The 21,819-nt window shown below is 43.8% G+C and overlaps 6 protein-coding genes across 13 annotated transcripts; 4 read left to right on the top strand and 2 right to left on the bottom strand.

Moving 5' to 3' along the window:
* Nucleotides 1-152: 152 nt before the first annotated feature.
* Nd-acp (NADH dehydrogenase (ubiquinone) acyl carrier protein) lies at nucleotides 153-1,711 on the top strand. Of its 3 annotated transcripts, XM_076423356.1 has the most exons (4): nucleotides 153-435; nucleotides 763-870; nucleotides 936-1,034; nucleotides 1,355-1,711. In XM_076423356.1, the coding sequence occupies exons 1-4, from the start codon at nucleotides 277-279 to the stop codon at nucleotides 1,532-1,534; spliced, it is 546 nt and encodes a 181-aa protein (XP_076279471.1). In that variant the 5' UTR covers nucleotides 153-276; the 3' UTR covers nucleotides 1,535-1,711. The 3 variants fall into 3 exon arrangements, with proteins under 3 accessions (XP_076279471.1, XP_076279463.1, XP_076279453.1); XM_076423348.1 differs by lacking the exon at nucleotides 936-1,034 and having other exon boundaries at nucleotides 160-435; XM_076423338.1 differs by lacking the exon at nucleotides 763-870 and having other exon boundaries at nucleotides 162-435; nucleotides 909-1,034.
* Rpp25 (ribonuclease P protein subunit Rpp25) lies at nucleotides 255-7,338 on the bottom strand. Of its 4 annotated transcripts, none has more exons than XR_013008951.1 (7): nucleotides 6,675-7,335; nucleotides 5,892-6,002; nucleotides 5,655-5,833; nucleotides 5,481-5,591; nucleotides 5,063-5,306; nucleotides 4,830-4,863; nucleotides 255-3,783 (listed from the first exon to the last, which is right to left on the bottom strand). XR_013008951.1 is itself a non-coding variant. In XM_076423272.1 (6 exons), exons 1-5 carry the CDS (start codon nucleotides 6,804-6,806, stop codon nucleotides 5,090-5,092), a joined length of 750 nt encoding a protein of 249 aa, XP_076279387.1. In that variant the 5' UTR covers nucleotides 6,807-7,338; the 3' UTR covers nucleotides 255-4,863; nucleotides 5,063-5,089. The 4 variants fall into 4 exon arrangements, 2 of the variants coding, with proteins under 2 accessions (XP_076279387.1, XP_076279373.1); XR_013008949.1 differs by having other exon boundaries at nucleotides 4,830-4,953; nucleotides 6,675-7,333; XM_076423272.1 differs by having other exon boundaries at nucleotides 255-4,863; nucleotides 6,675-7,338.
* Nucleotides 2,352-3,695, top strand: Mob4 (MOB kinase activator 4). The gene is made up of 4 exons (XM_076423295.1): nucleotides 2,352-2,498; nucleotides 2,898-3,271; nucleotides 3,337-3,471; nucleotides 3,543-3,695. Exons 1-4 carry the CDS (start codon nucleotides 2,439-2,441, stop codon nucleotides 3,637-3,639), a joined length of 666 nt encoding a protein of 221 aa, XP_076279410.1. The 5' UTR covers nucleotides 2,352-2,438; the 3' UTR covers nucleotides 3,640-3,695.
* A 1,122-nt stretch (nucleotides 7,339-8,460) lies between the features above and the next one.
* LOC143208570 (aromatic-L-amino-acid decarboxylase) lies at nucleotides 8,461-17,005 on the top strand. 3 transcript variants are annotated; one of them, XM_076423051.1, is made up of 13 exons: nucleotides 8,461-10,336; nucleotides 10,508-10,813; nucleotides 10,894-11,007; nucleotides 11,126-11,177; nucleotides 11,506-11,576; nucleotides 11,658-11,900; nucleotides 12,229-12,354; nucleotides 12,421-12,659; nucleotides 12,923-13,097; nucleotides 13,170-13,335; nucleotides 13,400-13,757; nucleotides 13,931-14,008; nucleotides 14,088-17,005. In XM_076423051.1, exons 2-13 carry the CDS (start codon nucleotides 10,613-10,615, stop codon nucleotides 14,224-14,226), a joined length of 1,962 nt encoding a protein of 653 aa, XP_076279166.1. In that variant the 5' UTR covers nucleotides 8,461-10,336; nucleotides 10,508-10,612; the 3' UTR covers nucleotides 14,227-17,005. The 3 variants fall into 3 exon arrangements, with proteins under 3 accessions (XP_076279166.1, XP_076279156.1, XP_076279174.1); XM_076423059.1 differs by having other exon boundaries at nucleotides 8,463-10,813; nucleotides 13,400-13,452; nucleotides 13,564-13,757; XM_076423041.1 differs by having other exon boundaries at nucleotides 8,461-10,813.
* Nucleotides 17,006-17,277: 272 nt separating this feature from the next.
* Nucleotides 17,278-21,178, top strand: LOC143208592 (tyrosine decarboxylase). Its single transcript, XM_076423083.1, has 4 exons — nucleotides 17,278-17,432; nucleotides 17,872-18,085; nucleotides 18,300-19,756; nucleotides 19,855-21,178. Exons 2-4 carry the CDS (start codon nucleotides 17,885-17,887, stop codon nucleotides 19,859-19,861), a joined length of 1,665 nt encoding a protein of 554 aa, XP_076279198.1. The 5' UTR covers nucleotides 17,278-17,432; nucleotides 17,872-17,884; the 3' UTR covers nucleotides 19,862-21,178.
* LOC143208688 (peptidyl-prolyl cis-trans isomerase H) lies at nucleotides 21,110-21,773 on the bottom strand. Its single transcript, XM_076423323.1, has one exon. The coding sequence runs from the start codon at nucleotides 21,761-21,763 to the stop codon at nucleotides 21,209-21,211; it is 555 nt and encodes a 184-aa protein (XP_076279438.1). The 5' UTR covers nucleotides 21,764-21,773; the 3' UTR covers nucleotides 21,110-21,208.
* Nucleotides 21,774-21,819: the final 46 nt, after the last annotated feature.

The following is a 21,819-nucleotide window of genomic DNA, read 5'->3' as shown; positions in this document are numbered from 1 at the left end:
TTCTACGTGCTTGTAGCAATCTTTTGTCAACTCCAATAAATGTCTATATATCTATCGCGTTTTCCTTATTGATTTAAATTTTCCCTGGAACGGAAGACTGGAGTACTTGCGAGAATCTGTTCGTTTCGAAAGCCCTCTAGCGTAAAATTTCAGGAACCGTATGCGAGTGCTGATAACCTACAGACGGTCGTTGCACATGTATAACAGAAATTAGGTTCGCGCACGCTACTACAGTCCAAATCTTGTCGACTGCATTTTACGTTTGCAGCTGAGAAAATGGCGTCTCTCACGGGTATTCGTCTTTTAATGAGAAATACCGGTTCTTTTAAGAATTCGATCAGTCGATTTTGTTTACGAGCTACTGCCACACAACTTCAATTAACAGAGAGATCCTTTCATTGTAAAAGACAAAGAACCATCACACTTCTGCCACAGGTAAACACTGGTTACTCCTTACTTGCAGAGAACTAGCCGAAACTTCTTACGTGATTTGCGTATGTCGTGTTTTTAAATCAGATATTATATAACTGAAATGCTTCATGTTTTGGCAGACAAATAGGATACATATCATGCGGAATGATTGATCTTCCTCGATATCTGTCATCATCGATTCCATAAGCTTTAACGTGTTATGGTTTTAATTGATTTCGATTCCATGAACCAATATGAGTCTCACTCTTACGACACCGAATATTATTTTGTCCCGTGATTCAATTGAACTTATTTCCTTCGTACATGTAAAATTGATTTAAATACATTTAGGTAAAGACTGAGAGTGTTCGTGCATATTCAGATGAAAGTAGAACTAAGAAGATTGAGGAACGTGTATTAAAAGTGGTCGCAGCCTATGATAAAATATCAGCTGACAAGGTTATTATATATAATTTTTATCAAATACTCCTTTACAGGACATAACGGGCACACGAGTCAAGCAGGTGCGCCTCTACAGCCATAAGCCACCGTTATCACTTGACTTCATTCAGCAGCGAGTACTTTTAGTACTCAATCTTTATGATAAAATTGATCCTAAGAAGGTATCTATTTACTACAAAAATTATATAGCACCAAAGATACTCGTGAAGGTGTTTTTGCAATTTATGGACATGTAAAGATCTAATTGGCATCTAATGATGTTAGATGTTAGATTTGTTAACAAAATGAGTTGATAGATAACTTCTGAACATATTAGTGATCAATTAACACCTCGCTTGAATCGTGGTGTCTTCGAATTCAAACTGATATGTAAATATATGATTCTAAAGTGCCACTGAAATAGTATTTCTATTTTACGTATCAGTTACTTCAATGTATCTATTCTGGAACTTGTATTGAACAATTTTTCAATTTTGCTCAGCTGAAATTGGACTCCCATTTCATAAATGACTTGGGCTTAGACTCTCTGGACCATGTAGAAGTTATAATGGCAATGGAGGACGAATTCGGTTTCGAAATACCGGATATGGACGCGGAGAGACTATTACGACCTGCCGATATAGTACGTTACGTCGCAGATAGAGAAGACATTTACGAATAAATGGCTCTATAATTTCTAAGGCTGCATTAGTCAATTCTTTTCATTCTCAAAGCATTGTACAAATAAAAAGGAACGATCGAACCCTAGCGTTGTTTTGCAAAGCAAATACATACTTCTGTTTATCCTGTATATAGACGCAAAACTTATTATAAATATAAATCCATTTGTTAGATTAAAGTTCTATTTTACCATCCATCCTGTACCCTAAAGAGTACCATCCACCCCAAATAGTAGGGATGTGTTTGATATATACATATATCGACTCGACTTTGTCGGACGGGTTCTAAAAGATTTTTAATATACAGTAAAGTCGCAGTCTATTTAGCTCCCTGAGGATCTCCACAGATCTCCGAGTTCACTGTCCCTTCGCCTACCCCTTCTAGCGTGTTTACATGCTGTCCTTTTCTACATTCGGCATCCTTTGTACTTTAGGCGCGGTCGACGCAGTCATAAAAAAATAGTTTCCCTACACGATCTCTGTCCCTGAAAGGAACAACTGCGGATCTTTATGCATTTATGACTTAAAAAAATGCAAGAAAATAAAATTCCACACAATTTAGCACGATTTTTTACTTATTACCACTGAAAATAACATTTCACATGATTCTCCTTTTTTAAAATTTGCCTACAAAAATTGAAAATTGCATTAAAAAAATATCCGCAGTCTATATATATATAATAATATACAATAAAATTTATAATATACCATAAAAGAAAATAGTGCATCCGACCCGAACTCGAATAGAGTAAGCACCATGTAAGTACTTATTTAAATAGATATCGATTGTATGATGTGATGTCGCTACTCTCACTATAGGCCGACATTGCATCTCCGCGCCGACATTACGACACACCAGACACCAGATCTTTTTATTTGATACAATCAGAATACGATCGAAGCAAAATGAAGATGGCGGACGGACCTACGATCCTCAGAAGAAATAGGCCCGGGACCAAAGCAAAGGTTAATAACGATGTTATTTTTGTTAACGATTTACCGCCACCGTGCCTCTCGTACCATAGTCCGATATGTGTTCCGTTTTACGGGGTGTACTTACAGAAACATTCGAACGCGTCCCTGACATGTCCAATGAAAATCAATAAACGACCCACAAAACAGGCGAATGTTTACAGACTTTAATAATACATATTATCCTGTTTACCTGATCCTCTGTGTTTATTAATGCACAGATTCTACTGCTATTCCGAAACACAATTTTAGGTTAATTAAATGTTGTGAATACCTTTCGTGTTACGCCCTAATCACAAACATGTACATGTTTGACAGGTAACAACGAAGAGTTCTTATAAACGACTATAGGGACTTCAAAGATTTTACTAATGGCAAGTGTTATTCGTTTAGGATTTCTCTAGGTGGCCCGATGAACCATTCGAAGAAATGGATAGCACGCTGGCAGTGCAGCAGTATATTCAACAGATGATCCGAAGAGACCCCTCGAACGTTGACTTGATATTGGAAATGCCAGATGCGCACGATGAAGCTGTATGGAAATACGAGCATCTCAGACAATTTTGTATGGAGTTAAACGGTTTAACAGTGAGACTGCAGGAGGAATGCCAGCCAGAAGTTTGTACACAAATGACAGCCACTGAACAATGGATATTTTTGTGCGCTGCGCATAAGACACCCAAGGAATGTCCAGCTGTTGATTACACGCGACACACGCTCGATGGTGCTGCTTGTTTACTTAACAGTAACAAGTATTTTCCTAGCAGGTATAACAATAATTAAATTAATGTATAAATTAATGTAATTATACATGCTCGAAATTTCGTTGCAGAGTGAGTATTAAGGAATCTTCTGTCGCTAAACTGGGATCTGTTAGTCGCAGAGTTTACAGAATCTTCTCTCACGCGTATTACCACCATAGAACAATATTTGACGAGTATGAGAACGAGACATTCTTGTGTCGCAGGTAGATTTAATATATGTTACAAATTCCATGTAGACATTTATTCTCTTGCTGAGTAAATATGTTTGTTGCAGGTTCACAGCATTCGTAATAAAGTACAGCTTAATGTCAAAGGAATGTTTGATAGTACCTATAATGGAAGAAGATGGAACCACGGAGAGCGAAGCCTAGAATCTAAACATTTATTTATACTGCCCAAAGTTGATTTGTCAGATTTAGAGAGACCATTGGTAATATTGATACACTGCTGAAGTACTTCTTGACATATTTGGAAATGCGACGGAAGCGTTGAAAACGGATCGATAACGATCCCAGCTGAAACACAATGCGAATTTCTAAATTTGACACTAGAATTTCTTGTTCTCCATTTTTCTAAACTCGATTTGATGTATAAAGCAGTTTTTCATGCTTAATAATCATGTTTACAATATTCGTTCATCATTATAATGTGTAAGCTTTATAATGTACACTGTACAAGATAATTGAAATCTTGAACGCAACTGTTATTAAGTCGATTCATATAAGGATATGGACTGTACTTGCAGAAACATGAAGATACACTTCTTACTTATTATATTTTCTACAATATATTGAACTCAAAACAATTATGTGTTACTGAATTCTTATTTCTATGTATTATTCAATAACTCGTATTATATCAATAACAAGAAATTCGAGTTAAACGCATCTTTCGTCGAAGGTAGCGATTGTATATTTTTGTAAAAATATTTGATTTCATTTAAATTAATGATTATCCGTGCGAACCAGTTCAAAAAACGATTTTTTCACACGTTCATTTATGGAATAAGGTGTAAGTTATAACTGAATTACCAAGTAAGTTCAATCGACTGATTTTTAATACTGATTTCCTTTTAAAGAAATTTTTCGTGAGAAATAGATTTATTCAATATGACGTAAAGCAATTTATCAATATGATATAATCATAATCACAATATTAAACAGATTCTTATTCAACATTATTATTAATGGCAGCGATGGTAATGAATATTTATACGATATTTATCTCGTGTGGTAATGAAACTGAAATATTAAGCTTCTCTCTTATTGTCGCATGATATTTCACGATTCAAAGAAGTTCAACTTCTATCGTCAGTTGTTAGACGTAAGGATTAATATACAATATATGCGATTCTGACATATTGCCAGATAAGTCTTGCAATTATAAAATTAAGACTAGGGAATTCGACTAAACGACAAGCTAGTCCGTCGATTCGTTTTGGACATGGTACATTAATCTTTTACGACAGGATCGTTTTTTTAAAACAAAATTTGCAAACGAATTTATACGGAGGGCACTGAAATTTTCGTACTAAACGTAAGTTCACGATGTTCATGCATACCTGTTTTCGTACGCGGCACCCTACACGTGTACCGCTGCAACATTGTATATATAAAATACACTTTGTAAATAAGAATATTCATCAACAAAGGAGACGACAGGTATATATTGTTATGCGATCATTTCTGTAACGAATGTGCATGTACTTGATAAAGAATAAACTTTCTATTCAATACAAATACATCATAAGATATTTTTGTGAATGGTGGAGAAATTTATACATATTTTACTTACAATGTTATGCTCCTTTCTCTTTCACTGTTATTTATCGTTCTTCCGCTTTTTAGTTTTCTTCGAAGACGCTCCCATTTGCTGCTCTTTCTTCGGTCTTTTTTGACCCGTTCTCAGTCCCATTACGGCGAATTCCTCAGTATCGATGCAGGTCACATTACTACCAGCTTCCTGACTCTCTTTTTTCTTCCCGTTCTTTATTTCTTCTTCGTCTAAGAATTCCCCGGTATCGTCGGATGCCTGATAACTAAATTCGCCACGATGACACTTTAACTACTACTAACATTAAGAACAATGTAGAAAGTCATTTTATCCAGGCACCGACGTGTCCTTCACTAGTTATCGTCGGCTAAATTCGCCACGATAACACTTTACATGCTATTAACAATGATAATAATAATAATAAAGAAATTCATTTTACCCAGGCACAGAAGTGTCCTTCACTTCCTTCGCCAGCATAATGTGTATTTCCGGTACGTGGCGGATCGTCGACTTATCGCCATTTGCATTTTCCGTTTTGGACTTCTCCGATCTGTAATTTAACAAACGAACAATGTCCAAAGGGTAAGAAACTCTCGATGATTTGAAGACTCACTGAGTGTAACGTAATTTTGTGATCTGATGGAGTCCCTTTTGTTCCTTTTTGAACAACTCCGCGCAAGAAATTGCCTTTCCTATTCCGTGACCAGCTGAGGTCCATACGACGCAGTTGTAGTTTGGAAACTCTTTCAAAGCGTAGCCAAGAACGTTCCTAATTTTCGTGCCACTTTTCACCTAAAAGGCTTCAATTAGATAACGACATCAGAAGGGCAAAGTTTTATTATAATCTTACCCGCATTGAGAGAAAGTTCTTCGGTAAATTGGGTATAGGGACTCCCGAATCTTCTGGCTCCTCGCTCAAGTTCTTCGTCCATTTCGTTTTCTTGAACTTCGATTTGCCCATCTGCAACAATTAAATGAAATACTTAGTCGACATTCCATCGGTTTCTATTGGACAAGGGAAGTCTTGAGAATGCCATCTGAAAGGGGTGAAATACCCCTTGAAAATTTCAACCCTCGAGGCTATCTCGGAAACTATAAAAGATAAGAATATAATTTAACCCTGCGGCGTTCTTCGGATTTTTTCCTACTCATTCATATTTTTATTCCTTCAACACTGTCACGATTGTCTAATATCCTCGTCTACTCGTTTTGTTAACGATTTATGTTTCAGAAAAGCGTAGAAAATGTTATTTATCAAATACTCCGCAGAGACATAAGAACAGAGATTATTTATGGTTGAATGCAGCACAAAACTGCAAAGTTTCATCAAAATCGGAGGGGGTAGACGAGCGACGTTCTTTGTGAGTCAGTAGGTCATGATCTCCTAAGAATCGTCATTCATGGAGACCACCATAAAGCTATAAAAATTCCTTCATTATGCACGGCGAAGTTGCAATGCTGTTTCAAGGTAGTTTCACCGCTCTAACCGAAAATTAATGATATTTGTTAAGCTGAATCGATGTGCCATTCATGGCCATAGATTCACGATAGAAATGAGGTGTAATGGAAAACTGTAAAAACATTAGAAGAATTTAGTTCGTTGTAATTCAGGTAGAAAATTTTTATTCCGCACAATGATCGGTGTGTTGACGACTCTAGGCGATATTTGATAAGCTGGATCGTCATGCCATTTGTAACCATACGAAGAAAAGAATTCGGTGATAACGATCGGTATGGGGAAGTCAACGGGGCTCGTGTGGGCCATCAATCTCGTTCCGGTGATCGTCAATTAATATCAGCCGCGAAGGAAGCTGGTCGTCCCTCGAAAGTTCGCGTCCGATATAATTTCCGGAATTCCGGGGCGAGAGAAAAAGCTCCGGTGTGGCGGTGGAGAAGACCCCGTATGGAAAGCCCCATCAATATTTTCCAATCAGCATTCGATTGCACGGTACATCCCTTCCCCGTGGCTCCTTTCCAAGTGGCGCGAAGGGGGTTGGCTCCTCGCAGTGTAGGCGTATATGGTGGTGGTATGCGGCATAGTCGGCATAGCGCTGCGACGCCACGACGCCATATTGCATTATTAAGCACCCCTGCCGGTACCTCGCCCCTGCATTCCAGCATTATGAACGTTTTTCCCTAAAGGGCGGCGTTTCACCTTTCGCGGTCCGAACTATTCAATGAACATCCTCTGGACACTATCGAGAGTTCGTTGCACCATTTTCGTGCCCCCTAGTTTTTCTTCTCTCGACGCACTGTGGCCAAGTATGGTCGTTTTAGCATCTCGAGTATCTCATTTGTGCACTATGGAACGGAACTAATGAAATCACTTCAGGGACGAATTTTTTAAAGCGGAAGAAACATGATGTAACACTGAATGCTGAATTTAGGAGCGATCAGGACGATCATTTCGGAAATCTTTGGCAGAATAATCTATTACAAGTAGTAGAATCCTTAAAGATCAGACATACACATGGAGTTTTATTTTCCTAAAGCGTTCAATAATCATAGCAAGCTCATTCGCAAAACAATGAATTGTCTTTTAGAATTTAATCCAATAACTTATTGCGAGATTATCATACAGAAAAAAATTGTTAATCGTTCTTAATACACAGTAGTCATTAGAGATTAGCGAAAATGTTAAAAAGAGTACGCTTCAAATTGCAGTACAGCCCAATTCTCCGGTTCATCATCATCTATATTAAAAATATACAGGGTGTCTCGGCTAAAGGAGAGAGAGAGGCCACCTAAATATCTCCTGTATTTTAAATGGCACCAAAAATATTTATGGCATAACTTAAATGGTATCGAAGGAGGAATATCATAGAAAAACAATTTTTTTGTCCGGTTATTTTTCTATAGTTTGTTCAATTCATTCAATTCAAGTCATTGTTAATTTTTATCGGGTAAACTTATTTCTTTTTACTCCATCTTGTAGCGGCTTAAAAAATACATCTGAATATGCTTAAGTCATTACCTTCGGGTGACTTTGAGTACCAAATGTGATAAAATTGTAGGATAATATTAGGATTACATTTGAACTGACTGTGTATGTTATAAGTGCTCAAAGTGATGTAAGCGATCCATGATTGATCGTGTCAGAAAGTGTATTGCTGCCGACGGACATTACTTTGAGCACTTATAACATAAACAGTAAGTTCAAATGTAATCCTAATATTATCCTACAATTTTATCACATTTTTTGGTACTGAAGGTCACCTGAAGGTAATGACTTAAGCATATTAAGATGTATTTTTTCAGCCGCTACAAGATGGAGTAAAAAAAGATAATTTTTCCCGATAAAAAATAACGATGACCTTGAAAAACTATGAAAAAATAACCGGACAAACAAAATTGTTCTTCTATGATATTCCTTCTTCGATACCATTTAAATTATGCCATAAATATCTTTTGTGCCATTAAAAATGAAGGAGATATTTAGGTGGCCTCCTTTAGCTGAGACATCCTGTATATTAACAAAAATAGCAATATTCTCGTCCTCCATTCCAACTACAGTCCACCTTCCCCCAACAAAAGAAATTCCCACCTTGCTCCGATCTCTGTGGAATAATCTCTAATCGAAGGAATTCGCATAAAGACACCGCCATTAAATTCGACGATAAAATCAGCTCCATTTCCCTCCGCAAAAATTGGAGCAAAGAAAAAAGAGAACCAAGACACCGTGACCTATCGACGTCTAGCACCAAGTAGAAATGCGTCGATCGGAAGTGAAATGGAATACCAAGCACCGCACTCAAGTCTGAAGCGTAAACGCACTCGACTCCGCTGCTAAAAAAACCGGCAATTTGCCGGCCGTTCGGCGGTACCGTATGGAAAACCATAATTTCTGTCGTGCATGTGCACTCGAAGTCTCGTCGGACGGATAGTGACACCTCTACCACGATCGATTCCCTTTAAAGATTTAACTCCGAGTTTCTCGGAACTGTCCCTAGTTCCGCGTCTAGGCAGGGAAATCATTATTCGCCCTATATAGTTCCGTGATACTATTCGTGAAGTAGTCACGAGTAGTCGGGCGTCCGGTTGACAAAACGGACCCTTTGCCGCGTCGCCGAGAGAATGTAGAAACCGGATCCGGTGACGAATCATCGACCGATTTCCGGGCGTGGAGGTGAGCCAGCAGGTGAGCATACACACACAGGTCTCTGCGGTGCCATATCCGCGTTATCGGTGGTGTCTGCTCTCAGAGAACAATCTAATTCCAAGCCGAGGCAATCGAGGGTTCGGTGGATGCGCCGCGCCGTGGATTCTGTAAAAAGCGGAAAAGGTCAAGGATTTCGACCAGTTTCGGTGTGCGACACGACTTCCTCTCGATCTTCTCGACCAAGCGAGAGAAGGAAAAAAGAGAGAGAGAGAGAAGAAAGCTCCGGGAGGACATTCTGCGTCTGACACCTTCTTAACGATGCCTACGCGCCCCTTCACCACCGTAATAAACCATCGCGCCCCATCGCGGCAAGACCGGCTTCCAATTTGTTCGAGTGGCCAACTCTTCCGCGGCGAAGATGCTCGACGACTTGGTCGCGAATGAACGAGCTGGAACACCGTTTCGAGAAGTTTTCCCGGCTAACCTCGAACCAGTCGATTCGCCAGGCCGCCGATTCTATGCATACTTCCGCGTCTGTCAGCCCCGCGGAATGAGATTTCCCGAGCCGAAGAAAACTTTCGACCCCCTTTCCTGGTCACCAGCTCTCGACGTGGTTCCCCGGTGATCCGGTGACTAGATTCTAGTCCATCGAGCGTCCAACACAGTAAACAGCATCTCCGGTCGCGCGGTAAACCGGTCGATCGAAAATTTGTCGTGGGGGTCAGAACTGTTTCACCTTCTGGGCACACCGGTGCGAAATTGTTTGCTCCTCAAGCTCCAAGGGACTCGTCTCCGGCGGGTACGGTAGTTATTAAACACCGGCTGACGAACGAGAAGAATGAGCTTACAGCGTCGCAGGGCCCGACGATGGCTTCCCATGTGTCTATTTGAAGCATCCCCTTGACGGAAATTGTCCCGTAGCACAGATAGGTCCATTCGTTCGACTCTCTCTCTTTTTCCCTCTGTCTCTCCTTCTCCCCCAGTTCTCCCTCTTCGCCGCTCGTCCTTTCCTCGAGGACTCGCGAAGAAGATCGCCGCGGAAGGATGCGTTTGCGCACGACGGGAAGGCTTTTCGCTGGCTGGATCCTCGATATATCCACGGTGGTTAGAGGAACTCGGGATTGTTCAGTGGTGGCTCATCCGACGTGGACCGATCGGGCACCCAACATCTTCGTATTCGCTCTAACTAGCAACAGGTAGGACGATTCGTCGCGCGCTACCGGCACCACGAAGAATACCGAGTGATCCAAGGATAACTCGGTTGATCCTACTTCATGGGAGCGATACGATACGTCTGTGACTCTGTGGTGAATGTCGCCTAGTTTGTGTCCGAGAATAAAGTGAGGAATCGTCTACCCCTTTGATAGATCGGTGCTATCTAGCCGTGATCCCTTTCTTCCTCTTTGGGAGTATCGATCGATCCGAAGACTGTGCCGGATTCGACCAGCTCGTCCAGGCGAGAGTAGATCACGATGGACATCCAGGAATTTCGTGTGCGCGGCAAGGAGATGGTAGAGTACATCTGCGAGTTCATGAGCAACATCCACAACAGAAGAGTGACGCCGGATGTTGGGCCAGGGTATCTGAGGCCTTTGTTGCCTATAGAGGCACCGCAGCAACCGGAGCCTTGGGAGGACATCATGAAGGACATCGAGTCGAAGATCATGCCTGGGGTAAGGTTCGAGTTTAGATTATCCTTTAGAGATCCCACTAGGTGTGTCCTCCTGACGAAACCTAGAACCCGTTTTTCTAGATCACCCACTGGCAGCATCCGAGGTTTCACGCCTATTTCCCGGCCGGAAACTCCTTCCCCTCGATCCTCGGAGATATGTTGTCCGACGCGATCGGTTGCATCGGGTTCTCATGGGTAAGCGAATCTGTGCGCTTAATCATTCGGCCATTCGGCCCTCGTGTCAGATTTGACGGATTGGATCGGTAACTATTTGCTCGATCACCGTCGGATCACGACCCTCTGTTTATTCTAGGCGGCCAGTCCAGCCTGCACGGAGCTGGAGACGATAGTCTGCGATTGGTTCGGTAATGATACGCGTTCTTCCATTAGGTCGAGTAACAAGTCCGTTCGTGTTTCTCGGCAGGAATTTCATTTTGTATGGAACTCTTCTAATTAACGAACTTCTCGCATTAGTTTGGAAAGTTCATCCTTAAACCGTGGAGGAGGGTGGTATTTTCCTTCATACTGTATTTTCAATATGAAATATTTCAACATTTGTCGAAATCATTGTGATAATCTCAATTTTGCTTGAACATAACGTCCGACGCTCTAACGAACATATTATTCAACCTAATAGTCTCGCGTAGATACTGTGTAGACATAATGAAAACATTTTGCGAAATTGAATGACAGGCAAGGCTATCGGTCTGCCGTCGGACTTCCTTTACTTCAGCCCCGGTAGCAAGGGAGGAGGCGTAATACAGGTATCCGTCGAACCCTTTTAGACATGTTCCTTCGGTGTAAAGAGATTGACGAAGGGAAAAAATTGTTGACTTGAATGTTAGGGTTCAGCCTCGGAGTGCATCTTGGTGTGCATGCTGGCTGCAAGAGCGCAAGCGATCGCCAGGCTTAAGGAGTCGCCGGCTCATTCGCATCTGGACGAAACTGCACTTCTAGGAAAGCTGATGGCCTACTGCAGCCGGGAGAGTCATAGCAGTGTTGAAAAAGACGCGATGATCTGCTTTGTAAAGCTCCGAATCCTCGAGCCTGATGAGAAGAGCGTGCTTCGAGGCGAGACTTTGCGTCAGGTATTATATAACAGATTGTGAAAAAGTAAATAGGTGAAACAGAAAACTGCAAAGACATTAGAGAAATTTCAACTTCTTACATGGACCATTTACGTGGACAATTTTCCCCATTACAACGATTAGATCTTATTCTTAATAATTCTCCGGGATAGAAAAGAGCTACTCATTATTACATATCGCTTTTAACTGTCGTTTCGTATAAATTGACAATTTTTATTATGGAGATCCGGCTCCAGCTATCTCCTTTCTTCAGAGATCGATGCAGCAATCAAACCCCGACGTAATTCTCTTCGATAATTATCATTATTCTATCTCGTTGTTTTAATAGGCAATCGAGGCCGACACCGCCGAGGGTTACATCCCCTTCTTCGTCTCCACCACCCTCGGCACCACCGCTTGCTGCTCCTTCGACAATCTCAAGGAGATCGGTCCAGTTTGTAAAAAATACCAAGGCGTAAGATCATCCTCTAATCCGCTAACACCGAGTTCTCGAATCGGTTAAGATCTTCTGTTCCTACAGGTGTGGTTGCACGTGGACGCCGCGTACGCTGGTAATGCGTTCATTTGCCCGGAGTTGAAGTATCTGATGGCTGGCATCGAGTACACGGACTCCTTCAACACGAACACCAACAAGTTCCTGTTGACTAATTTCGATTGTTCCTGTCTGTGGGTGAGAGACAGATTCAAGCTGACCAGCGCGCTCGTCGTCGATCCACTTTATCTTCAGCACACCCACGCGGACACGGCCATTGATTACAGGTGAAGTTATCTTTCTGCTGGTTTCTGTTTTCTGCCGGCCCATTTGTTACATCGTAGACCCCGCAATTGAGAATTATGGTCCTCCCTTCTCGTCGCACAGACGATTCCTTCTTGTACACGTAAAGTACAGAATTTTGTGGAAGTGGACGCAGCTTTTCGATCTCCCTAATTTATAAAAACTGTTCATTTTAGAATTCTTAAGCTTGCTTACTACGATGATAAATTTGAAAAGTTCGTTTACAAGATAACTATCTTTTTTACAGACACTGGAGCATACCTCTGAGCCGACGATTTCGCTCCCTGAAGCTATGGCTCGTGCTGCGATGCTACGGAATATCCGGTCTTCAAGCCTACATTCGGAACCATATTCAATTAGCGAAGAAGTTCGAGGCGCTCGTCAGAAAGGACTCTAGGTTCGAGGTTTGCAACGAAGTGGTGGTGAGTCATACCTTCTATAATCTTTCGTATCATTGTCGACACCTTCTCTAACAATAGTCATCGATGTTTCAGTTGGGGCTAGTATGCTTCCGCGCGAAAGGGCCCGACACGCTGAACCAGAAGCTGTTGAGTACCATAAACGACTCAGGGAAGCTGCACATGGTCCCAGCAAGAGTGAACCAACGTTTCACGATTCGATTCGCGCTTGCTGCGCCGAATGCCACAGCTTCTGACGTCGGTCAGTATTATCATCTTCTCTTAAATTAACCGTACGTGTCGTAACATTCGATTCCTTATCGTAGACATCGCCTGGAGCATCATAACCGACTATCTGGCCGAGTTGCAGGAATCGAAGGCAAGCGAAATACCAATGGTCCTCTTCGGACGACGAGAATCCGATGATATTCTTCAGCTTTCTCGATGTTTCGTAATATGTATGTTTGTAATTGCTTTTCTACCGTTGCAGGATGTTATGAAGCTGGCAGATATCCGGGAGAAGAAGAGGAAAGCCACTTTGGAACAGAGGAGGTCCTTCTTCGTCCGCATGGTGTCCGATCCAGCGATTCAACCTGGATTCACCAAAACTCCAAACAGGACCGGCGCGAAACTCGATACGCAGGCCACGATTGGCGGAATTGGATCGAATCCTAATCCTACGTCGTAAGAACTCAATCCTCTACTCACATTTCAACCGTAGACGACGAGTTAAATTTTTGTTATGTTAATTTTACTTGTTTACTGTGAAGTCTCTTTATAAGCGTTCACAATTGGGACGCTAGATTGAAGTATATCTTAGTTGAAAGGTTGTCAAACGTGTCCTACAATGTCTGCAGACGTTCCTGGATATCCTGGCCCCTAGCCTACCTCATGCAGGCAAAGGATGCTGCCGACACGAGCGAATTATCTCTCAGGTACTTGAGCAAGCCTCTCGACGGCTGTTTGTACATGAAAACCCATCGGTCCATTGTTGAACCTAATTTTCTATTCCAGATTCCGTCACCTAGACACGATGGTTCGCTTGAAGGCAGGCGGCACCGGAAGTCGCCGCGGGAGCAGCAACGGCTGCAGCCCAGAGCCCTCACCTTCCGGTTCTCCATCTCGCGGAAGATCGCCTAACGGGAGGGCGTAAATCATTTCCGAATCGTTTCTCCGTTTTCTAACGTGTCTCCAGGTGCATCGACCAAGAAACTCGAGATCCCGCTAAAATGGCGAACGCCGCTGACGAAATCGAACGCGTTCCGGAAGTCGATCGAAGAGAGTCCCTAGATCCTCGCGACAATAGGGGATAATATAACAGACTCGCGTCTTTGATCAGAGATCCCGTAGTCTTCGAAAATTGTAGCAATAGTATAACGTATTCGATCGCTCTGGGACCAACGATCAGGTTCACGTCGGAGCCAAAACAATCGAACTTTTGTTGCAAAGCAATTCGTTGGGGGTATCGATCATTGAGGGTTGATCGTTGATTGTTTCCGTCGATGGAGGCGTTCGCTGAAGGAACAGAACAGCTCTCGTCAGCCTGATAAATACAAGCACATCTTCTTTACTTGCTTATCGATCTGTTTTGTATAAATGCGCTCCGTTTTGGATCGCGACGGAGCTGCATGCCCCGTGCACGCGTTCTAGAGTCCAGCTTTGTTAGACGATCGCAGGACTATGCAGGGTTCCTCTTTGCCGATGAATTAGGCGAATAGAATTCGCGAAGAAGCAAAGGCAGCGAAGGAAAAAAAAGGTCAGACAGTTCGTTTCGTCGCTGAAGACTTGCTGAATGATCGATTGGTCCCTCTTCAAAGCGAATTGGAAGATCAGGGGGAGGATTCGCGTCGCGTCGCTGGTAAAAAAAAGGGAAAAAGGTCAGAAAGTTGTGCGATCGTTTTGTCGCGAATCGGCGATTAAAAAGGTTGGGGTGACCTATGCAGCGACCTAATCCAAACAGAGACCGGGTGCACCTGGACGCTGTCCTCACCCGGCCGTGATCTTTACTTCTTCAGCGCTCACCTAGAATTCCCGTCGGCATATTTATCCAGGCTCCGTTCCGAACACGCTTCGGCTCGTTTTGCGCAGAAAAATTTCCCGATTTCTCCGTCGCGAACCGACCGTCGTGACGCAAATACGTGATCCGACGGACTCGTTCGTCGCCAGGTGCTACGTCAAGCGAAAACGCGGACGCAATCGCGGGAAGAACGACCGGAATGTTGATTAATTGAGCGAGTTCGATGAATACCGCTCCGATCAGCCAGATATCGATCCCCCGGAGGATGCGACTAAGGAGAACGCGATTCCGGAGATCTCATTCGTAAATGCATCTCCTCACCCCCAAGCCCTTGAATCAAGTGCTCAAGAGAATTAGAAGACACTCCGCCCCAATGATTCTGTCGCTATTCGGTAGGGTTCTCGATGATCCGAAACCTCCAACATGCTGTGTGAATCAGAAAATTCAATAAAATATTACCGAACCAACCGGTGTTTCAACAACCGACTTTCCTGAATCCCTCGACGGTCCGCTGTTTCGATTGTCTTTGATTTTTCTACAATCGCTTGTAGAGTACGTTTATTCTCTTTAATCGTTTCGGCTTATAGGAAAGCCGTAATTCTCGAATTTAGTATAGACTCTAAATTATGAACGACAAAGAAGATTTAATCACTGTAAAATAAATCGCGGCGCAAGGGGTTAGGCCGTGGTTGTTTTTTAATTGGAAAATACCAGCGTTCGTTCTCTTATTTGTTCACCGAAAAAACCAGACTCGTTGTTCATTGAATAGATGAACGAATATTGACTGGTGACATTTCAAAGTTGTTTCTCCATGTTACACGTGGATCTTGGATTAATCAACAAATTATATTTCACGCGCGAAGTGTAACGAGACCGTGTGGATACTCATGCAAATCTCCATATTCATAGATTATTTTATAAAACCCGGGGCACGATCAAAATTCACTCGGTTGACCTTTATAATCGTATAAAAATAAGCGAAATGAAATGTTTCTGCGCGAAATTGCATGAGAAGACAAAGGGGCGGTGGAAATTCTTAATTCGAAGCTGGGAGATCCCAATTATCGATTCCGGCCTCGTTAGATGTTAATAATAAGAACACGAAGAAGTAATAAAGAGGAAGGCGACCGTGATTCAAATAGGATTTCATTGTAACAATTGAAAAAGAAAACAGTATTCGTCGGTGATAGCGAAAGGCGGACAAAGAAGGGGACTCACTAAGATAAGAGGGGGCGAGGGGGATTAATTAATTCGAGGCTGGAGGATCGCTACCCCCGGACAGGCTCGATTGAGAATCCAATTCGAAAACTACGGTCGCGGGGAGATCATGCGTGAAGGTGGTGACGAGAGAAAATGGTGATCACGCCCGGTTCCCACGTGTGTGTTACAAAGATTGAGCGGTGACCTGTCACCGCTTCTCTACGGGGTGTTGTAAATGTAGGTGAAGAGTAAACGTCTATTTATAAAACCCGGGGAGCAGGGGGTAGTCAGGGGAAAGGGGTTGGAGTTTACTCCCCGTGCATCATCGACAACAGGCTGGCGGTGCGGTGTCCAGTTCGACCCCCCTCTGACAATGCCGCCATTGATATCCGGCCACCGTTGTCGCGCGAAATTTTTCGTTCAGAAATTTTTTCGGGATCGATCCCCGACGCACGCCGCGCAGACGAATCGATTTTTTCCTGTTTTTAAAATAGCACACCGATGGGGATCGATAGGGGTGAACCCGGTTAGCGTGAAGAATGTAGGTTTCCCATGGAACTGACCGATAACGCGAGAAAATTGACTGAAGTGTCTCGAAATCGAGTCAAATCGTAGATTCGATCTAGACGGATGCATCTACGCATTCTATCATCATTCTGTAAACAATAGAATAGGCGTAACGGGAGAGAAAAAGGAGTGGATTTTACACAAGATCGTATGAAGTTTAGAAAAAGAAAGTTGCACGCACGTGCATCGTTCGAAGAGAATATAAAGAGATGAAAGGGTGAATTTGGACAGAGGGTGGAACCGCTCTTCTTGTTACAAGGATAGTTGGTAGACGGTCAGGGTGTCGCGAGAAACAATGAATTAGGTAAATGAAAAATGCTCGCGACCGCCGAAGCTCCGCCTTATTTTAATCTGCGTAAGGCAGGGATGTACGAAGCAGAGGCGCGCAATAAAACTGACCGGCGCTTTGGCAGGCGCTACCAGTCTCGGCTCCAACGCGGGACAAACCTGTTACGCGTTTGCTCGAGGACTGACTCGCGTCAAGCCAATTGACAATCGCCGGAGAACGTGCTCGGTTTCAGGAGAGCCCGGGTATCGTCACAGTGGATCGGTTTTCCTTTCGGTAGTACGAACAAGTGAGTGAAACACCGTTTAATCCGCGATAGTACTAGGCTCGAGAACCCTCGCGCGACGAGGGCTGAGTTACTTGAAGCACAATATCCATCGGTCAACCTGTTCGACTCGTATTTTATTAGAGTAGACTGTAAAAAGTGACATCAGAGCAATTCCGTCAAATTTCTCCACACTATTTTCGAAAGCCTGTCGCGTGTGGCTCCGTCATCCCTCGACCGACGATGTCTATTAATTTCCTTAATTCGTTCAATTAACCACGGGTATCGATCAGAGCGGTCGCAATCCACCTCGCGCGGCGATTTCGTCAGAAATATGTTTTTGACGCTCGCATAATTCCGCGTGCCGATAAAAGGGCGTCGAAAATGGTCTCGATCACGTACCACGAACGTGCTCAATCAAGTTTGAATTCTACGCAATAGCTTTCTGAAAATTCCATTGCAGCCGGCGCGCTACCATGAACATCGACGAGTTCCAAGTCCGCGGGAAGCAGATGATCGAGTACATCTGCGAGTACCTGCGCACGCTGGAAGGCAAGAGGGTGACGGCGAATGTGGACCCGGGTTACCTAAGGCCGCTGCTGCCGAAAGAGGCGCCGGCGAAAGGGGAGTCATGGGACGCCATAATGCGGGACGTCGAATGCAAGATAATGCCCGGGGTGAGTTCAAAGCTGATGCTCGATTATCGATTCCGACCTCTTTAGACGTTAATAATATTCGCGAACACGAAAAAATAGTAAAACGTGAGGCGACCGTGAACGGTCACGTTCCGTCGCCGCAGAAAAGTCTCCCGTTGTCCTCATCATCCGAAACAAGACCCTTAGGCTCTAACCAGTCCAAATAACTGAAAGGAAACCTCTGGACGTGTTTCAGATCACCCATTGGCAACATCCGCGGTTCCACGCCTACTTTCCGGCTGGGAACTCGTTCCCCTCGATCCTGGGGGACATGTTGTCCGACGCGATTGGCTGCATAGGCTTCTCCTGGGCTGCCAGTCCAGCCTGCACCGAGCTGGAGACGATCGTCCTTGACTGGTACGCGAAGGCGATGGATTTGCCGAAGGAGTTCCTGTCGGAGCACAAGAGCTCCAAGGGCGGCGGAGTGATTCAAGGATCTGCTTCGGAGTGTATTTTGGTGACCATGCTGGCGGCGCGCAACCAGGCGATCAGGACCCTGAAGGAGCAGGACCCGAATACTGAGGATTCGGCCTTCCTGCCACGTTTGGTGGCTTATTGTTCTACGGAGGCGCATTCCTGCGTCGAGAAGGCGGCGATGATCTGCCTCGTGAAACTCCGTGTACTCGATCCTGACGAGAAAGGCTCTCTGCGTGGCAAAAGATTGGAATCTGCTGTCAGGGAGGACGTGGCGAACGGCCTGGTTCCATTCTACGTCTCCACCACCCTGGGGACCACGGGATCCTGTGCGTTCGATAATCTAGTCGAGATCGGCCCGGTGTGCAAGCTGTACCCCAACATGTGGCTACACGTGGATGGAGCTTATGCTGGGAACGCCTTCATTTGCCCGGAGATGAGACCGTTAATGGCTGGAATACATCATGCGGACTCTTTCAACACGAACCCGAATAAGTGGCTGCTGGTCAACTTTGATTGCTCCTGCCTGTGGGTGCGGGACAGGGTTAAGCTGACGTCTGCCCTCGTCGTTGATCCGTTGTACCTTCAACACGCTAGATCCGGAGAGTCCATAGATTATCGTCATTGGGGGATTCCGTTGAGCAGACGTTTCCGAGCGCTGAAGCTGTGGTTCGTCATGAGGTCGTACGGAGTGACCGGTCTGCAGAAGTTCATAAGGAATCACATCAGGCTAGCGAGACGGTTCGAGACGCTGATGAGGAAGGACAAGAGGTTCGAGATCACGAACGACGTCAGGGTTGGCTTGGTGTGTTTTCGGTTGAAGGAGAGCGACGAGATCAACCAGGAGCTGCTGGCCAACATCAACGCCTCCGGTAGGCTTCATATGATCCCGGCCAGGGTGATGGGAAAGTACATACTGAGGTTCTGCGTGGTCAGGGAGAACGCCAGCGACGAGGATATCGATTATGCGGTGGACACGATCGAGGAACACGCGACTGAGGTGATGCTGGCTCATTACGAAGGAACGGAGAACGAGTTCAGGGCGAAAGGACCGAAGAGTCCAGCGGCTCTGGACAAGAAACTGGTGCGGAAGTTCAGCTTCACCAGGAGCGTGACTAGGGACGCGTACAAACGGTCGATCTCGAAGTCGAGCCTCCACGACGGTGCCACGCCCATCATGGTCGTCGATGACAACTCGCAGGTCGACACCATCGAGGAAGACGTCTTCTGCAACAGCAGGTAGACCGCGGCTCAGCTCACGGTGCCCAAGAGGAGGGACCAGCTGTTATCGCTGCCGTGAGCTGCTGACGATGATGATCGGTATAATGTTGTTTCAGGTCGTGACGATCCCGATGATGACGGGGTATCCGGATGATTCGTGATTTGTGTGATTTCGGGGTTCCACCGCCCGGTTACCGATCGCGTGGAATCGATCTCGCAGAATACTGCGCGAATAGTAGACAATGGGTTGCTTGTTGTCATTGCTTTTTCAGGACAATGGGTTGCTTTTTCGGGACAAATTTGCGAGTGAGGATTGCGCAGTTCTTTAACGGTGTTTCATTCGCGATGTAGTTGGTTAATCCGCTTCGGAATCCGATTTTTGCGCAACACGAGACCGGCAATCGGAGGTTTATTTTCGTATTTTGTTCCGTGATCAAGGTCGCCGATCGTGCGCTCGCGTTTTGCGGGGGCTGTGTAGTAGTCGTTTTATAAACGAAACATACGATGCGTTGAACACATCGCAAGCGTGGTTTCCTGTTGATCAGATTGCTAAGGACGCAGTCGCGCGTAGTGTAAGCAGTTTATTCGATCCGTGTAATAATTCCGAGCATGTTCTAACTGAACACTGTAGTTATGGCAAAAAGGATAAGACTCACCGTTTTTAAGTACATCGATTGATCCTTCGGCTGTCGTGCGCAGCGGATTTACCGAATTGTTTCATGAACGAATTATGTACGAATGCTTTGCCGCGTATCGTAGGGATACGCGACTTGATATGAATGACCTAACATTCACGGTTCGAATTTTTGTCAATCGATGATAACTATAGCCTTAGATTGTCGCGCACGTGCGTACCTCGACTTAAGTGTTTCGCGTTTGGATCTTCGTCCAATCATAATACCATTCTGCATAGATCGTAAGATGGAATATTTATTTCGTATGTAAATCGGATGTAATAAAAATCGCAGTTCGTAAAACAACCTTTTTCATCTGATTTCTTTTAGAGACGTTCCTGCAATCGACTCGTGGAACTGTAAGTTACTGTGGATCTTTATGCAAGTTCTTATTCTCATACTTCTTTCTATGTGAATTCAAATAATGAAAGAATTTTATGACGATGATTGTACATATATCTTTAGTAGAGCACATATTACAATCAGAGCTACACAAAATCTAAATAAGATAAATCTTGTCGTTTTTATAAGGAAATATGTACCAGTTACTTTTAATGCTCGGTAGGTTTAATGTTAATAAGAAATTACGAGGTCCCTGGGTTTAATAATAGCTTCCAGCTAAATTGGTAATCTCAATTGGTCACTAATCTACTTGCCGCTCATTAAAATGATTAAATCTTCCTTAAATGGAAAGATGTAGTCGATTAAAATACCATTTTTAATCTTGCAAAATATAATACAATATCTCAGGTTTGCTCCTTGAGTTTCATACAAAAATATAAATTACATTTAGCTATTACATCTGTCCACATTGAGAGATAGTCACAGGAATTTTTGGTTTATTGTTTGGCCCAGTGGGCACGTTCTCCACTTTCCTCATAACAAGAAGTCCATCTATTACTCTTCCGAAAACCACATGTTTACCATCCAAGAAATTACATTTGGCACACGTGATAAAGAATTGGCATCCGTTTGTGTCTTTGCCACTGTTCGCCATGGATAATAATCCAGGTGAGTCGTGTTTTAATGTGAAGTTCTCATCGGGGAAGGTTCCACCACCGTAGATGCTTATTACTCCAGTTCCATCACCGTTTACAAAGTCACCACCTTGAATCATGAAGTCTTTGATGACTCTATGGAAAATAGCACCCTTGAAACCTAAAGGTACTCCATCCTTTCTGTACTCGCCGGTACAGAATTGTCTAAAATTTTCCGAGGTCTTTGGACAGACGTCTTCGAAAAGCTCGAAAATCATTCGGCCAATTTCTGTTGTGCCCACAGACACATCGAAAAACACCACCGGATTATTTGGATTCCGGAGCTGCGCTTGAATCTGATTCCACGTGGGCATTTTTAGATGTTTTAGTTAATCTAAATTGTATTATAATCTTAATTCCACTCCGGTAC

This window comes from Lasioglossum baleicum, chromosome 1, assembly GCF_051020765.1.
Source record: "Lasioglossum baleicum chromosome 1, iyLasBale1, whole genome shotgun sequence".
Lineage (NCBI taxonomy): Eukaryota > Metazoa > Arthropoda > Insecta > Hymenoptera > Halictidae > Lasioglossum > Lasioglossum baleicum.
Note: the sequence above shows the minus strand (reverse complement) of the source record. Positions and strands in the feature narration are given on the sequence as shown.

What these genes read in the sequence shown, in the direction of transcription:
- LOC143208570 (XM_076423051.1), top strand. Translation starts at nt 10,613, where the DNA reads ATGGACATCCAGGAATTTCGTGTGCGCGGCAAGGAGATGGTAGAGTAC. An exon ending in GATAGTCTGCGATTGGTTCG is followed by an intron (nt 11,178 to 11,505) that starts GTAATGATACGC and finishes ATTGAATGACAG; the next exon opens with GCAAGGCTATCGGTCTGCCG. An exon ending in TGCCACAGCTTCTGACGTCG is followed by an intron (nt 13,336 to 13,399) that starts GTCAGTATTATC and finishes TCCTTATCGTAG; the next exon opens with ACATCGCCTGGAGCATCATA.
- Rpp25 (XM_076423272.1), bottom strand. Translation starts at nt 6,806, where the DNA reads ATGGCCCACACGAGCCCCGTTGACTTCCCCATACCGATCGTTATCACC. An exon ending in ACAAAATTACGTTACACTCA is followed by an intron (nt 5,592 to 5,654) that starts GTGAGTCTTCAA and finishes GTTAAATTACAG; the next exon opens with ATCGGAGAAGTCCAAAACGG. An exon ending in AAGGACACTTCTGTGCCTGG is followed by an intron (nt 5,307 to 5,480) that starts GTAAAATGAATT and finishes TGGCGAATTTAG; the next exon opens with TTATCAGGCATCCGACGATA.
- Mob4 (XM_076423295.1), top strand. Translation starts at nt 2,439, where the DNA reads ATGAAGATGGCGGACGGACCTACGATCCTCAGAAGAAATAGGCCCGGG. An exon ending in GGCCCGGGACCAAAGCAAAG is followed by an intron (nt 2,499 to 2,897) that starts GTTAATAACGAT and finishes TTATTCGTTTAG; the next exon opens with GATTTCTCTAGGTGGCCCGA. An exon ending in AACAAGTATTTTCCTAGCAG is followed by an intron (nt 3,272 to 3,336) that starts GTATAACAATAA and finishes ATTTCGTTGCAG; the next exon opens with AGTGAGTATTAAGGAATCTT.
- LOC143208688 (XM_076423323.1), bottom strand. Translation starts at nt 21,763, where the DNA reads ATGCCCACGTGGAATCAGATTCAAGCGCAGCTCCGGAATCCAAATAAT.
- Nd-acp (XM_076423356.1), top strand. Translation starts at nt 277, where the DNA reads ATGGCGTCTCTCACGGGTATTCGTCTTTTAATGAGAAATACCGGTTCT. An exon ending in ATAAAATATCAGCTGACAAG is followed by an intron (nt 871 to 935) that starts GTTATTATATAT and finishes CGAGTCAAGCAG; the next exon opens with GTGCGCCTCTACAGCCATAA. An exon ending in ATAAAATTGATCCTAAGAAG is followed by an intron (nt 1,035 to 1,354) that starts GTATCTATTTAC and finishes AATTTTGCTCAG; the next exon opens with CTGAAATTGGACTCCCATTT.
- LOC143208592 (XM_076423083.1), top strand. Translation starts at nt 17,885, where the DNA reads ATGAACATCGACGAGTTCCAAGTCCGCGGGAAGCAGATGATCGAGTAC. An exon ending in AATGCAAGATAATGCCCGGG is followed by an intron (nt 18,086 to 18,299) that starts GTGAGTTCAAAG and finishes GACGTGTTTCAG; the next exon opens with ATCACCCATTGGCAACATCC.